Here is a 17,411-nt window from a genome sequence, read left to right on the forward strand (position 1 = left end):
TGTTTGAGTTGGCAAGCTATAAATAGTAAAATGCCATAGGGGTCAATGCTGAGACCTTACAATCCATGCCAATGATTTGGATAAAGGATTCAATGGATGTTAGATTAATTTACTGATAACAAAATGATAGATCAGAAAGGACAGTGTCAAAAGGAGATAAAGAGTCTACAAAAGGATATAGTTAATTTAAGTCAAAAATTTGGCAGATGGAGTTGAATGTGGCATAATGTGAACATGTTCACTTTGGCTGCAAGAATAAAAATGCAGTACATTATCTGATTGGAGAAAAAGAGAATTCTACGGTTCAGGGGGTTTGGGTATCCTGGGCAATGAACCCACAAAGTTGATATGCAGCTGCAGCAAGTGATTATTGTTGCGGTTTTATTGAAGTGGGATACAACGTTAAAGTAGTTGTTATGGTCATATTGGGCCTCCAGTCAGACTGCATTTGAAGCATAATTTCAGTCTACGTACTTCAGAGCAAATACAGCTTCAGCTGAAGATGTTCGTAGGAGAATCGCTTCACTGGAATGGTGTTTATCTTAACAACAAAGGCTGGATAGTTTGAGTCAGCACTCACTAGAGTTTTGAAGAATGGGAGATGATCTTTGTGAAACATATAAAATCCTGAGGGACAAGGCAGTGGATGCCAAAAGAATGTTTCCTTAGCTGGGGAATCTGGGACGATTCGACTGAAATGAGGAGACAGTTTTTAATCTCAGAGAGTTGTTGGTCTGCGGAGTTCTCCTCCTGAGATAGCAACAGAGACTCAGGTAATGTGTTATATTCCTAGCTAATGGTACTACTAAATAAACCAGGTCCCAGAGTGAAACCTGACTAATGAATCATTTGTTCAATTTACTTTTACTTAGTTAATGTGGCGCTTTGTGACCAAAACATATTCACCGAAGGCTAGAGAAGTGCTTTTGAAACAAACAATCAAATTATGACACAGAAAAAAAAAGAGAAAAATAAACAAACCAAATGATTTGGAAGACAATTCAGAAAGATTTTAACACAAACAACAAAATCAACTTCGATTCTGGTTTTCAATGCTAGATGTTACAGAGACTCAATGCAGAGAAATTAGAATTCTGTCAACTTATTGTTTCCATTTATCTGACACCTTCTTTGACATAGACTGCATTAACAACTTCACCATTTTTTTTTATATAAGTCTTCAAGCATAAATCTTTCACATGTTAAGAGGAGGTGATGGCCAAGTGTCATTATTATGAGACTACTAATGCTCTGAGGACCTGGGTTCGAATTCGAATTTTTTAAAAATCTGGAATTATGAATGTATTAACGACCATGAAAATGGTCATTTTTTTGATTGCCAGGAAAACCCATCTGGTCCAGTAATGTCTGTCAGGGAAGGAAATCTATCATCCCTGTCTGGTCTGGCCTACATGTGACTCTAGATCAGAGCAATTTGGTTGACTCTCAATTGTCCTCTAAAATGGCTGAGCAAGCACAGTTCAAACACAGTTAGATGCTGGCCAGCCAGTAACGTCCACGTTCCATGACTGAATTCAAATAAGAGTCCTGAGGGCCTAAACTTTCTTAGTTGTAACAATGTTAAGACTTCTACACAAGCTTCCCTGGTTTGGAAATTCTACATACTAGAAAATACCTTTGCTGAAGTGAGAGGTTCCTCTGAACTGAGCTAAACTCTAGTCCTCTTTGATCAGAAAAAGCTGATTTTTCAGCTTGGAAGTTAAAACAAAACAGTTACAATCCATTGACTCTGCCTGTCATAAACCCATCAGAATGAACATTTTAACCTTTAACATCACAGGGACCTCTCAGGCATCAATCCCAGTCACATGTTTTCATTTTATTGATACATTTAGGTCACTGTTCCAAAATTCCTGTCTGACCTTTTTAAAACATAGCTTCACACAACAGTCAAGTTTCTGGTATCAAGAATGGCTCTAATGCAATGAGCGGTACGTCGGGTTCCATGAGATCAATTGTGTTAGGGGACTCTCTAGTCCGAGGTACAGACAGACGTTTCTGTGGCCAGCAGCGAAAAAGCAGAATGGTGTGTTGTCTCCCTGGTGCCAGGATCAAGGATATCTCAGAGAGGGTGCAGAATGTTCTCAAAGGGGAGAGGGACCAGCAGGAGGTCATTGTACATATTGGAACCAATGACATTGGAAGGGAAAAGGATGAGATTCTGAAGGCGAATATAGAAAGTAAGGCAGGAATTTAAAAAGGAGGTCTTCGAGAGTAGTAATATCTGGATTACTCCCAGTGCTGAGAGCTAATGAGGATAGGAATAGAAGGATAGAGCAGATGAATGCCTGGTTGAGGAGCTGGTGTATGGGAGAAGGATTCACATTTTTGGATCATTGGAATCTCTTATGGATTATATGTGACCTGTACTAGAAGGACAGATTGCACCTAAATTGGAAGGGGACTAATATACTGGCAGGGAGTTTTGCTAGAGCTGCTCAAGAGGATTTAAAAGTGTGGAAAGAGAACAATCTGAGACTGGAACAGTTGGGAAAAGAAGTGAGTCAAACAGTCAGGGCAGGCAGGGAGAAAGCAGAGAACAAGGTAAGACTGATAAATTAAACTGCATTTATTTCAATGTATGAGGCCCAACAGGGAAGGCAGGTGAACTCAGGGCATGGATAGGAACATGGGACTGGGATATCATGGCTCGGGGATGGGCAGGACTGGCAGCTTAATGTTCCAGGATACAAATGCTACAGGAAGGATAGAAAGGGAGGCAAGAGAGGAGGGGAGTGGCGTTTTTGATAAGGGATAGCATTACAGCTGTGCTGAGGGGGGATATTCCCAAAAATACATTCAGGGGAGTTATTGGAGTTGAATGGAGAAATAAGAAAGGGATGATCACCTTATTGGGATTGTATTATAGACCTCCTAATAGTCAGAGAGAAATTGAGAAACAAACTTGTAAGGAGATCTCAGCTATCTGAAAGAATAATAGGGTAATTATGGTAGGGGATTTTAACTTTCCAAACATAGACTGGGACTGCCATAGGGTTTAGATGGAAAAGAATTTGTTAAGCGTGTACAGGAAAATTTTCTGATTCAATGTGTGGATGTACCTACTAGGGAAGGTGCAAAATTTGACCTACTCTTGGGAAATAAGGCAGGGCAGGTGACTGAGGTGTCAGTGGGGGAACACTTTGGGGCCAGCGACCGTAGTTCTATTTGATTTAAAATAGTGATGGAAAAGGATAGACCAGTTCTGAAAGTTGAAGTTCTAACTTGGAGGAAGGCTAATTTTGATGGTATTAGGCAAGAACTTTCAAAAGTTGATTGGGGGCAGATGTTCGCAGGTAAAGGGACAGCTGGAAAATGGGAAACCTTCAGAAATGAGATAACGAGAATCCAGAGAAAGTATATTTCTGTCAGGATGAAAGGGAAGGCTGGTAGGTATAGGGAATGCTGCGTGACTAAAGAAATTGAGGGTTTGGTTAAGAAAAAGAAGGAAACATATGTCAGGTATAGACAAGATAGATCAAATGAACCCTTAGAAGAGTATAAAGGAAGTAGGAGTATACTTAAGAGAGAAATCAGGAGGGCAAAAAGGGGACATGAGATAGCTTTGGCAAATAGAGTTAAGGATAATCCAAAGGGTATTTACAAATACATTTAGGACAAAAAGGTAACTAGGGAGAGAATAGGGCCCCTCAAAAGATCACCAAGGTGGCCTTTGTGTGGAGCAGCAGGAGATGAGGTAGATACTAAACGAGTTTTTTGCATCAGTATTTACTGTGGAAAAGGACTCGGCAGATATAGAATGTAGAGAAATAGATGGTGACACCTTGAAAAATGTCCATATTACAGAGGAGGAAGTGCTGGAAGTCTTGAAACACATAAAAGTGGATAAATCCCCAGAACCTAATCAGGTGTACCCTAGAACTCTGTGAGAAGCTAGGGAAGGGATTGCCGGGCCCCTTGCTGAGATATTTGTGTCATTGATTGTTACAGGTGAGGTGCCGGAAGACTGGAGGTTGGCTAACGTGGTGCCACTGTTTAAGAAGGGCGGTAATGACAAGCCAGGGAACTATAGACCGGTGAGCCTGACCTCGGTGGTCGGCAAGCTGTTGGAGGGAATCCTGAGGGACAGGATGCATGTGTATTTGGAAAGGCAAGGACTGATTAAGGATAGGCAACATGGCTTTGTGCGTGGGAAATCATGTCTCATTAACTTGATAGAGCTTTTGGAAGAAGTAACAAAGTGGATTGATGAGGGCAGAGCAGTAGATGTGATCTATATGGACTTCAGTAAGGCGTTCGACAAGGTTCCCTATGGGAGACTGATTAGCAAGGTTAGATCTCATGGAAATCAGAGAAGACTAGCCATTTGGATACAGAACTGGCTCAAAGGTCGAAGACAGAGGGTGGTGGTGGAGGTTTGTTTTTCAGACTGGAGGCCTGTGACCAGTGAAGTGCCACAAGGATTGGTGCTGGGTCCACTACTTTTTGTCATTTGTATAAATGATTTAGATGTGACCACATGAGCTATAGTTAGTAAGTTTACAGATGACACCAAAATTGGAGGTGTAGTGGACAGTGAAGAAGGTTACTTCAGATTACAGTGGGATCTTAATCAGCTGGGCCATTGGGCTGAGAAGTGGCAGACGGAGTTTAATTTAGATAAATGCGAGGTGCTGCATTTTGGGAAAGCAAATCTTCGCAGGACATATCCACTTAATGGTAAGGTCCTAGGGAGTGTTGCTGAACAAAGAGACCTTGGAGTGCAGGTTCATAGCTCCTCGAAAGTGGAGTCACAGGTAGATAGGATAGTGAAGAAGGCGTTTGGTATGCTTGCTTTAATGGTCAGAGTATTGAGTAGAAGAGTTGGGAGGTCATGTTGCGGCTGTACAGGACATTGGTTAGGCCACTGTTGGAATATTGCATGCAGTTCTGGTTTCCTTTCTATGGAAAGGATGTTATGAAACTTGAAAGGGTTCAGAAAAGATTTACAAGGATGTTGGGGGATTTGGAGAGGTTGAAAAGGCTGGGGCTGTTTGCCCTGGAGTGTCAAAGGCTGAGGGGTGACCTTCTAGAGGTTTACAAAAGCATGGATAGAGTAAATAGACAAAGTCTCTTCCCTGGGGTGGGCAAGTCCAGAAGTAGGAGGCATAGGTTTAGGGTGAGAGGGGAAAGATATAAAAGAGGCGTAAGGGGCAACTTTTTCACACAGAGGGTGGCGTGTGTATGGAATGAGCTGCCAGAGGAAGTGGTGGAGGCTGGTACAATAGCAACATTTAAAAGGCATTTGGATGGGTATATGAATAGGAAGGGTTTGGAGGGATATGGGCCGGGTGCTGGCAGGTGGAACTAAATTGGGTTGGGATATCTGGTCGGCATGGACAGGTAGGGCTGAAGGGTCTGTTTCCATGCTGTACGTCTCTATGACTCCTACTCACCAAAATTTCTCTGACTCCATTTTAAAATCCAACCTTATGTCACAACCCCCCTCTGGGGGAGGCAAGGCCTAGTGATATTGTCGCTGGAATGTTAAACTAGAGACCCAGGTAATGTTTTGGGGACCCGAGCTCGAGAATTTGAATTCAACAAAAATCTGGAACGAAGAGTCTAACGATGACCATGAATCCATTGTCGGTTGTTGGAAAAACTCAGCTGGTTCATTAATGTCCTTTAGGGAGGGAAGCTGCCATCCTTACCTGGCCTGGCCTACATGTGACTCTGGACCCACAGCCATGTGGTTGACTCCTAACTGCCCTCTGAGCAATTAGCGATGGGCAATAAATGGTGCCGAGTGAGCGACAGCCTCATCCCATGAATGAATAAAGAAAAAATAAATTCATGTTTGAATTAGATGATTTATTGATTCACAATTGTGTCAAAAATTGTGGGGGGAGATACAGAAGTGGAGTTGAGATCAAAAGCAGATAAAATGTCCTAATTGTATGGCAAATCAGACTTTAGAGGCCAAATATTCAATTCCACTTCCTAATTTTTATGTCATTGTGACCTGAATTTTTGGGACATACTAAATTCCTGGCTATCGGGGCCAGTTATTGGAATGTAAATTGGCTAACAGCACAGAAAGCTTCCTTGCCAATTTTCCAGCAAGTGACCAGTTAGTCATCTGCCTTTGTGCAGTCACATCCTCTGATTAGCCGAGGTGCTGACACAGCATTTACACAGTGGCACTGCCCTGGGGAAGATCCCTGCTAATTGTCCATTTTATCTATTTTAGTAGCTTCCCTCTGCTGCTGTAAAACCGGTCATCACTGCAGAGACTTCCAGGAAAACCAGGAATGTTCCAGACAACTGGCGCAACTCATTAATGTTTAATTTTGCTCACTGCCACATCTCCAAACCCATCTCAGTGTGGCCAACCTCCCCCTATTAACTGTGTATCTCTCTCCACAGATGCTGCCAGACTTGTTACCAGCAGCCTCTGATTTCCAGCATCGACAATACTTCCCTTCTGTAACCGAGGAAGAAGTGCTTCCTTGGGTCAGAGTTCAAATGATGCTGTATCCTGGAAACAGGGTCCTCATAAAATTAGCTCCGAAATCAACCAGCAATAAACCAAATCGGCATGCCTACCTGAGGTCAGGAGTCACAGGAAGCCAGAGGTTGTTGTCCTTCACGGAGGTGATGCTGGGGATATATCCGCGGTCAAATGGATGACTGGATGCCCATTTCTGTTCAATCAGCCTGACTGTGGTGACTGTTTCTTGCACGTCGATAGTCATCCAGTTCTGAACAAGCCACCAATCTGGGAGCGGGCTTATGGGAGGGCAGATACGTTTAACATTGAGCAGCAGCTCGGGACTGGTCATGTATAACTGCTGCTGGATGAAGAAGTAGAATCTCATGTGATGAGGGCCATGGAAGAAGTAATTACAGTTGTCCTTGTCATAGCCATTCTCATCAAAGCCAAACACATCGAACCCGTTCTTATCCAACCCAAACTTGTTGTACCCGTACATGTTATAGCCCCTGTCAAAGAGCGAATCGATGAGCTCCACTTCAACATAAGGCAGATAGGACTCATCCTTCCTCATTCCAAACGGTGTCACTTGTGACCGATTGAATCCATACCGATTATATCCAGAAACATCAAATCCTTCAACATCGAAGCCATCCCGATTGAAATGGTCTCTGTTGTAACCATATGGATCCCAACTGGATTGGTCGTAGCCATGGCGATCGTATCCGTACTGATTGTAGCCATGCACATCATACTCTCCCTGCAGTTCAGGCTGGGCAGGTTGATCATAATCTTCCCCGTTGTAGCCGTTGTGGTGATGGATGGCGGGGTCAGGGGTCGTATCGTTGCAGGGGGCACCAAGTGTGACTGGGGCGTAGGTCGTACATAGCTGTTGCTGAGACAGGAGGATATCATCTGGGGCAACGTCAAATGGCTTCATCTTCACAAACCGGAGTTCAGGAGGATAACGGGGCAAGCCATTGGGACTGCGGTCTTGCCAGTGAGTCCAAAGCTTGTCGACAAATGCATAATGAGACAGGAAGATTGGATCGTAAGGACTGAAAGGAGAGGCCATGTGACCTCCAACCCAAAGATGGAAGAGGCCCGAGATGGCCTCCATCTGAATGGAGAATTGGTCATAGTCTTCTTCTGCCAATATCAGCTGGATGTTGATGGCATCAGGCAGAGTGATGGAAGAGTTAAACTGGCGACGAAGACAAGGTTCCCACTTGCTGTCCTGCTGGAAAGGGTGTTGTAAGACACATTCTGTCTTGGAGTCTCCATTCGGCCCAAAGAAATTAGCCTGCCAGGCAGTTGAGCTTTCCATTGAGCCCACATCAATGGTCCATTCAAAGTATGGAATGCTGATGTCACATGATACCTTCTGCAACTCCCGCTCAACCATGCGGAGAAAGTATCGGTGCCAGGGAAGGAAGGTCGATGGACCATTGGCCTGCCGGGCGTACTCCGCTCTCAATCTGGCAAACTCCTCCCAGGTACCTGTCAGGGCCATAGGAGAGCAATTTATATTTCGACTGCATGTTTCCCTGATTCAACACGGCCCATAATTCCTTACGGCCAATAGCACACTGTTACAACACAGGAAGCAAAACAACAGCAGGATCCCACACTCAGCAGCGTGATAGATGATTGTGGTTCATGTGTTTTAGTGGGTTTGGTTGAAGGAAAATAAACAGCATAAGTGATTGATGAAGGATTGTCAGACAATCCTGTACAACACTTTAATTCTGGCTGTGAATGGCAGGGGGCTTGCACTCCCATTACGTATGGCCAAACCTCCACATCATTTGGCTCGATGGTTTGACGAATTGGCAGAATTGGACTCTGTTCTGAAGGGCAGAGGCCACTTGTTTGGTGAATCTATTTCTCCAGTGTCCCAATTGGTGTTGACATAACGACAGGTTATAATCTGTTCAGGCCATTATAGTGACAGATAAATAATGGGCAGGAAACCAGGAAGAAACCCATGGTTTTTTTTTCCAAAATAGGATCATGGGGTTTTACCGACCACTTAAAAGGGAAAACAGGTGCTCAAATTAATGGAGAGAAATCAGAACTGACATTTTTGGTTGAGTGACCCTCCCTCAGAATTGGGAGTTCCTCAGTTCAGAGGAAAGATCACTTGACCCGAAATATTAACTCTGATTGCTCTCTGCAGATGCTGCCAACCCTGCTGAGCTTTTCCAGCAATTTCTGTTTTTGTTTCTGATTTACACCTTCCGCAGCTCTTTCGGGTTTTATTTTGCTCAATTTAATGTCTCATCTAAAACATAGCATCTAATACAGAGACACACACACGCAGACAGGCAGGTGTAGGTATTTGTGTGTGTGTATACATATACAAAATCGCTGGGGGGTAAGGTGAGGCAGGATTAATGGATAAGGACAGGATTAGACTCAGCCGTGTTGTCCCTTGTATGAAAGAATAGTTGCTGGTTTTGAGGAACATGCCCGTTCCTCACACTCACAGACACATAGATGTAAGTGCATGCCTTCAAACACATTCACAGGCAGGTGCCCTCACACAGTGCTCACTTTTTACACAGAAGTTCCCTTATGCTAACGGGCGCCTGAGATGAGGCCATACCTTGTTTTGAGTAGAGATCCCGTATTGCGGCCTGATAAGCCTTCATCTCGCCAGCCATCATATCTCGGATCTCCTTGCGTTGACTGACATGTCGACAATTACACTCGATCACTCCGGTGTAACTGCACAGACAGATCTCACAACTGTACTCAAAGGACTCGCCAAAGTGATAGGAACGACCTTGGAAGGTGCAGCCACAACTCTGGCCACAGGAGCTGTCCTCACACCTCTGGCCTGGTCTGAAGCTGACCACCTCTCTCCTCAGGTCAGCTCGATCGATGGCCTGGCAGTGTGAGGACGGCAGGTATTCACAATGGTAGTCAAAGGCTGCGAAATAGCCAAGGTAGTTGAACCCCTCGCGATTGATCCCAACACAGTCAAACTGGGCACGGTTATAACCTTCAGCGTTGAATCCAGTCGTGTCAAACTCGTGTCTGGAGTCGTGCTCTCCTCTTTTATTGTATCCAGTCAGATTAAACCCAGTGTCCTTATGAAACCCATCCCGGTCATAACCCTGTTTGTCAAACCCATACTTGTCAAATTCACGTCCGTCGCTCAGGCCACTGAAGACCTGTCCATTTGGCCCGAACAGTGCAGGTCCAGAACGCACAGGGTTAAAGGCCACCAGATGCCTACCAGACCGATCCAGGCCAGATACATTGTATCCATAGCGATCATAACCTTCATGGTCGTAGCCAATCAGGAAGTTGGTCAGCTTTGGTTGGCGGAAGCAGCAAGCACCAACTTCACATCGCTTTGTGCATTCCTCATGTGTCTGAAAATTGTTGCTGTTTCCGCCACAGCCACTATAATCAAACTCCTCACAAAGACCCGAGAGGGTACAGTAATACCAGCGCCTCGTCGAAACGCTGTGCTTTCCTTTACAAACACCTGTAAGCCTGGGCAGAGAGCAGACCTGCAGGATGAACAAGGGCTACAGTTAAAGGTCATCCATCAAACACATCTTGATAAGAATCCCAAAATACTGGGATACAGTGAGTTACCACCCAGTCTCCCAGAACCCCCCTCCCTGCAACCCCTAAAGGGTCGGCTCTGATGGACTGAATAGCCAGGTCCAATGCTCCCTATGGATGGGTGGCCACGTCGGTTTGTGTGATTACTGTTTCAGCCAATCAGCCCTGTCCACGAACTGCTCAGCACGTCACTACCTGAACCATTGGCTTCTCACACAGACGTCCTGTGGATGTCATGGGGCAGCTGCAGGTAAATCCAGAGGGATGTTGCCCAGAGTCCGAGGGGAGAGCTTGGCAGTGACCCCCATTCTTGCAGGGTCTGGTAACACAGGGATCTGGGAAGAAAGCATAATGTTCAGAGCATGAGGCTGATGAGAGACAGGAGATAAGCATCAGGGTGACCTTATAGATGTCTACAAAATTATAAGGGGCATGGATAGGATAAATAAACAGTCTTTTCCCTGGGATCGGGGAGTCCAGAACTAGAGGGCATAGGTTTAGGGTGAGAGGGGAAAGACATAAAAGAGACCTAAGGGGCAACATTTCCATGCAGAGGGTGGTACGTGTGTGGAATGAGCTGCCAGAGGAAGTGGTCAGGGCTGGTACAATTGCAACACTTAAGCAGCACCTGGATGGACATATGAATCGGAAGGGTTAGGAGGGATATGGGCCGGGTGCTGGCAGGCGGGACTAGATTGGGTTGGGATATCTGGTCGGCATTGACGGGTTGGACGGAAGGGTCTGTTGCCATGCTGTACATCTCTATGGCTCTATGACCTGTATCAAGAGGTACAACAACAGCAAGGTGTCTCTCTATTCTCATCTCAGAGAGCACACAAGCCTCAGTTTACCATCTCCAATCTGAAAACCAATACCTCCGCCAATCCCGCCCTCCCTCGGTCCTGCACCTCCACCAATCCCGCCCTCCCTCGGTCCTGCACCTCCGCCAATCCCGCCCTCCCTCGGTCCTGCACCTCCGCCAATCCCGCCCCCCCTCGGTCCTGCACCTCCGCCAATCCCGCCCCCCCTCGGTCCTGCACCTCCGCCAATTCCGCCCCCCCTCGGTCCTGCACCTCCGCCAATTCCGCCCCCCCTCGGTCCTGCACCTCCTCCAATCCCGCCCCCCCTCGGTCCTGCACCTCCGCCAATCCCGCCCTCCCTCGGTCCTGCACCTCCGCCAATCCCGTCCTGCACCTCCTCCAATCCCGCCCCCCCTCGGTCCTGCACCTCCGCCAATCCCGCCCTCCCTCGGTCCTGCACCTCCGCCAATCCCGTCCTGCACCTCCTCCAATCCCGCCCTCCCTCGGTCCTGCACCTCCTCCAATCCCGCCCTCCCTCGGTCCTGCACCTCCTCCAATCCCACCCTCCCTTGGTACTGCCCTCCAATCCTGCCCTCCCTCAGTACTGTCCTTCCAATTCCACATCCACTTGTACTGCCCCTCCTCCAATTCCACACCCCCTCGGTGCTGTCCCTCCAATTCCACACCCCCTCAGTACCGCCCCTTCTCCAATTCCACACCCCCTCGGTGCTGTACCTCCAATTCCACACTGCCTCAGTACTGCCCCTCTCCCAATTCCACACTGCCTCAGTACTGTCCCTCTCCCAATTCTACACTGCCTCAGTACTAGCCTTCGCTAATACAGCGCTACATCAGAATTCTGCCAATTAAAAACACAACTCCTCCAATAGCATTGCCGTGTCATATAGTCTGGACTATGGTCTTGGGTCTATAGAGTCAGATTTGAGTCCACAACATTTAATAGGATTTGCTACCAGTGAGCCACAGCTGATAGTTATCATTTCAATGATTTTATTTCTTGAGTTAAAAATCACACAACACCAGGTTATAGTCCAACAGGTTTAATTGGAAGCACACTAGCTTTCGGAGTGACGCTCCTTCATCAGGTGGTAGTGGAGGGCTCAATCCCAGCACACAGAATTTATAGCAAAAATTTACAGAGTGATGTAACTGAAATTATACATTGAAAAATTGATTGTCTGTTAAGCCTTTCATCTGTTAGAATACCGTGATAGTTTCACTGTCCCGAAGTCCACCTTGAGGATGGTCAGCCAAAGGTCTGAGGCTGAATGTCCTGGACTACTCGGACCTTCGGGTGACCATCCTCCAAGGTGGACTTCGGGACAGGAAGCAGAGAAAAGTGGCTGAACAGAGGCTGATAGCTAAGTTCGGTACGCATAGGGAGGGCCTCAACCAGGACCTTGGGTTCATGTCACATTACAGGTGACCACCATTGCACCACACACACACACACACACCCCTTCACAGACTTAAGACACACTGTACTCACTACACACAAACACTTTCTCACATTCACAACCCCCAACTCACACACACACACACAGACAAAGACCCACATGCGCACATATATTTTGTGGGGTGAATTTGTACTTGCAGGGTTACATTGTACTTTGCTCAAAAACTGGATGAATTCATGTAAAACTCCATTATCTCACTTTTTAGATTAGAATCAATCTAAACATCAGGTCATAGACAGAGACCACGGGGGGCCAACACCTTCAACATATTGTCTAGCTATCACCATTGTTAACAGCTAACCTGAGAATGCAACTTTTTAAAAAAAAGGGTTTTGTGATTTACACATGAAAGAAGTGAAACTATCACGGTATTCTAACAGATGAAAGGCTTAACAGACAATCAATTTTGCAATGTATAATTTCAGTTACATCACACTGTAAATTTTTGCTATAAATTCTGTGTGTTAGGATTGAGCCCTCCACTACCACCTGATGAAGGAGCGTCACTCCGAAAGCTAGTGTGCTTCCAATTAAACCTGTTGGACTATAACCTGGTGTTGTGTGATTTTTAAACTTTGTACACCCCAGTCCAACATCGGCATCTCCAAATCAATTTATTTCTTGAGGTAGTGAAATAAAAGTACAGCTGTAAGGTACAGAAATAAAAGTAAACTTGTAGCAAACATTAGTTAGACCTGACTTGGAATATTCTCTTATTGGTATGATTCTCTTCACCCAAGAGTACAAAACATAGAGCAGCATGGAGCAGAATAAAGCTCTTTGAAACTGTAAAATGTTTGATGATGTGTTGCACCTGCATGATGTGAGAGATGGTAGAGCCTATTGTGGTTCACTGTGACCACATCTTAGGAAGTATTGGTTGTTTGAGGAACTCCAACTCAGAGTTGATGAGCTGGAGTCTGAGTTTCTAACACTGCAACAAATCAGGGAGGGGGAGACTTACCTGAATGCTGTGTTTCAGGAGGCAGTCACACTCCTTAGATTAACTACCTCAAATTCAGTCAGTGGTCACAGACAGGAGAGTGTGACCACAAGTGAGGCAGATAGAGAAACCCACAAGGTAGTGCTGAAGGAACCCCTGCCCTTGCACTTGTCTAACAGGTTTAAGTTTCTGGATGTTGGCTTGTCTGCTAAGCTGGAAGGATCGTTTTCAGACACTTCGTCACCATACTAGGTAACATCATCAGACAAAGTCCTGGTGGCATGACCCAATTTCTATTTATGCATTTAGATGTCCCTGGGTTGGTGACATCATTTCCTGTGGTGACATCATTTCCTGTTCTTTTTCTCTGGGGGTGATAAATGGGATCCAAGTCAATGTGTTTGTTGATAGGTTTAAGATTCTTGTGCCCTGTGTAGGTGAGAATGGAGGCTGCAATGCAGAGGTATAAACCGACTACAGCACTATGGTACAGGGAGCCATTCAAGAGGAGATTAAAAAAGAGAAATGTAGTTGTAAATCAGGGATGTGGTCAGAGGAATAAACACTGCTATCTTTGGCTAAGATTGAGATTCCCAAAGGCCGTGCTGCCAGTGTGGGCCTGGGTTCAGGATATCTCATCTGAACTGCACAGGAACATGTAGTGAGAAGGGAAAGATCCAGTTGTTGTGGTCCACATAGATACCAATGACATAGGTAGAAAGAGGTTCTGCTGAGGGAATATGAGCAGCTGGAAGCTAAACTTAAACACAGAACCAAAAAAGTAAGAATCTCCCAACTATGACCTGAATCACAAGCAAATTGGCACAAAGTCAACAAGACAGAGGTAAAAGTGTGGCTCAAAGATTGGTGTGGAAGAAATGGATTCAATAATTCATGAGGCTTTGGCACCAGTCCCGGGGAATGAGAGGGCTGTTTTGCTGGGACCAGCTCCACCAGATTTATGCTGGGAGCCAAGTCTTAGAAAATCGTATAACAGGGGCTTTAGATAGGGCTTTAAACTAAATCGTTGGGGGATAGGATTAGATGCACGGAAAATTAGAAAGTCAAAAGATAAAAGGAGAAAGGGGCTGTTTGTTACCTGAAAACAAAGGGTAGGGACAGAATGTGTGAATGTCATATTGTACCAAGGAATCATAAAAGTGTTGGGAAACTCCATAACAGAACAAACTTAAAGGCTTTGCATCTGAATGCACAAAGAATTCGGAATAAGGTAGCCAAGCTAAAGTTGGAAATTGAGGAATATGAATATGATCTCATTGTGGAAACATGGTTACAACAGGTCAAACCTGAGAACTTAATATTCAAGGCTATTTGACCCTTCTGAGAGACAGAAGGGAGGGAAAAGGTGGTCGGGTAGCACAGTTAATAAGAGATGAAACAAGAACTGTTTGTGACATTCAATCTAGACTCCATTTGGATGAAGGTAAAGAATGGCAAGGAAAAGAGGACATTAATAGGAGTAATGTACAGTCCCCCCGCCCCCCCCCCCCCCCCCCCAAACAGGAGCCACAATGTAGGAAAGGGTATAAATCAACATTAATCTTCGTGTTGATTGGCTAAATCAAATTGGAATGGATAGCTATGACAACAAATTTATACAGTGTATTAGAGATAGTCTCCTAGGGCAACTTGCTGTGGAGCCAAACAAGGAACAGGCTATCCCAGATCTGGCAATTGGTACTGCAGCAGGATTAGCAAATGATCTCCGAGGAAACAGTGATCATAATGTAATATATTTAACACTCACTTTGGGAATGAGAACCTTAGGTCAGAAACAACTGAGTTTAACTTAAATGAAGGGAAATACAATGGTATGAGGACAGAGTCATACCATTGTCAAGTGGGTGGATAGATGAGCAGGAATCACAGTAAGCAGGCAGGGACAATCCATGACCCTCAGCAAAATTATATCCCAGTTAGGATGGAAGATTCTGAGAGGTAAACCAACCATGGCTAACCAAGGAAGTTAAGGAGAATGAGCAGCATCAAGCTGCAAAATAAATCATAAAGGAAGGCCAAAGTCAGGGACAGCCCTGAAGACTGGGATAAATTCAGAATCCAGCAAAAGATAAAAAGACAATAAGGACAGAGAAAATAAATTTAAAAAGGCAAGCTAGCAAGGAATGTAAAAGCTGGCAATAAGATCTTCTTTAAAAATACAAAAAAAGGGAAGAGGTCAAAGTAAGCATTGGCTCTTTCGAAAATGAATCCGAGAAGAGTTTTGGGGATCAAGTAAATGGAGAGGAGTCACACACAAAGTCGTTACTTTGAACATCCCATTACCACTAAAGAATATGAGGGAGGAATTAAACACCATCACTATCACTATAGAATTGAGTATTAAATACCATCACTCTCACTAAAGAGGAGAGTACTAAATACCATCACTGTCACTAAAGAGGGGAGTATTAAATACCATCACTGTGATGAAAGAGGGGAGTATTACATACCATCACTGTGATGAAAGAGGGGAGTATTAAATACCAACACTGTCACTAAACAAGGGAGTATTAAATGCCATCATTGTCACTAAAGATAGGAGTATTAAACACCATCACTGTCATTAAAGAAAGGGGTTTTAAACACCATCACTTTCACTAAAGAGAGGAGTATTAAATACCATCACTGTCACTAAAGAGAGGAGTATTAAATACCACTACTGTCACTAAAGATGGGATTATTAAATAACATCACTGTCACTAAAGAAGTGAGCATTAAACAACATTACTATCATTAAAGAAGGGAGTATTAAATGCCATCACTGTCACTAAAGGGAGTATTAAATATAATCACTGTCAGCAAACACTGGAGTATTACACACCATCACTATCACTAAAGAGGGGAGTATTAAATAACTTCACTGTCACAAAAGAGGGGAGTATTAAATATCATCACTGCCACTAAAAAGAGACGATTAAATACCATCACTGTCACTAAATGAGGAAGTATTACATACCATCACTGTCACTAAGGAAGGGAGTATTAAATGTCATCACTGCCACTAAAGTGGGGAATATTAAATATCATCACTGCCACAAAAAAGGATGTATTAAATACCATCACTGTCACTAAAGAGGGGAGTATTAAATATCATCACTGTCACTAAAGAGGGGTGTATTAAATATAATCACTGTCAGCAAACACGGGAATATTACATACCATCACTATCACTAAAGGAGGGAGTGTTCGACAAACAAATGGGACTAAAGGCAAATAAATACCCTCGCCCTATTGGCTAACAGCTGAGGATCCTAAAAGAGATAGCTACAGAGATGCATTGGTTGTAGTTTTCCCAAAATCCTTAGATTCTAGAAAAGTAGCAGTGTATTAGTGTGCTGATCTGACACTTCTACTATTCAAAAAAGGAAGGGGGCAATAAGTAGGTAACTAAAGGCCAATCACCCGAACAACTACTGTTACTGGAATCAAGTATGAGTGAAGTAATCGCAGAACATTTGGAAAATGATCAACAAATCAGCATGGCTTCATGAAAGGGAAATCCTGTCTGACTAATTTACTGGAGATTTTCAAGGAAGTCTTGAACAGAGTAGATAGAGGGGACCAGGTAGATGTGTTGCATTTGGACTTCAAGAAGGCATTCAACAGGGTACATCATAAAAGGTTAAGTCATAAGATAAGTGCCCACTGTGTCGGAGACAGTATATTGGCTGGATAGAGAATTGGCACTTGGACAGGAAACTGCGAGTGAGTATAAGGGACTATTGTTCACATTGGTGATCTGTCACCAGTGAGGTTTTATAGGAATCAGTGTTGGGAACGCAACTGTTTACATTATATATTAATGAACTGGGGAAGGATGTGAATGTACTGTAGCTAAATTTGCAGATGACACAAAAATAGATGGAAAGGCAGATTCTGAGAGGGATACAAACACCTTACTGACAGATATTGATTGGTTAAGCAAGTGGGTAAAAGTTGGCAAACAGAGTATAATGTGGGAAAATGTGAAGTTGGTTTGGAGGAAGAACAAAAGATTATTATCTAAATGGAGAAAACGGGCAGAAAGCTGCTACACAAAAGGAGTTGGGGGTATGTGTACATAAAAGGCAGAACGCTAGCACACAGGGGCACAAAGTAACACTGGAATGTTGGTCCTTATTTCAAAGGAG

General features: G+C 44.4%; 1 protein-coding gene across 1 annotated transcript in view; it reads right to left on the reverse strand.

Annotated features, from left to right (window-relative positions):
* Positions 1-17,411, reverse strand: part of kcp (kielin cysteine rich BMP regulator) — a 161,117-nt gene that overhangs the window by 109,216 nt on the left and 34,490 nt on the right. The window contains exons 6-8 of the mRNA XM_072562062.1: positions 10,235-10,374; positions 9,066-9,981; positions 6,571-7,957 (exon numbers count right to left, since the gene is read on the reverse strand). Coding sequence (XP_072418163.1) covers positions 6,571-7,957; positions 9,066-9,981; positions 10,235-10,374 — 2,443 coding nt within the window. The remainder of the gene's footprint in view (positions 1-6,570; positions 7,958-9,065; positions 9,982-10,234; positions 10,375-17,411) is intronic.

This window comes from Chiloscyllium punctatum, chromosome 44 (assembly GCF_047496795.1).
Source record: "Chiloscyllium punctatum isolate Juve2018m chromosome 44, sChiPun1.3, whole genome shotgun sequence".
Lineage (NCBI taxonomy): Eukaryota > Metazoa > Chordata > Chondrichthyes > Orectolobiformes > Hemiscylliidae > Chiloscyllium > Chiloscyllium punctatum.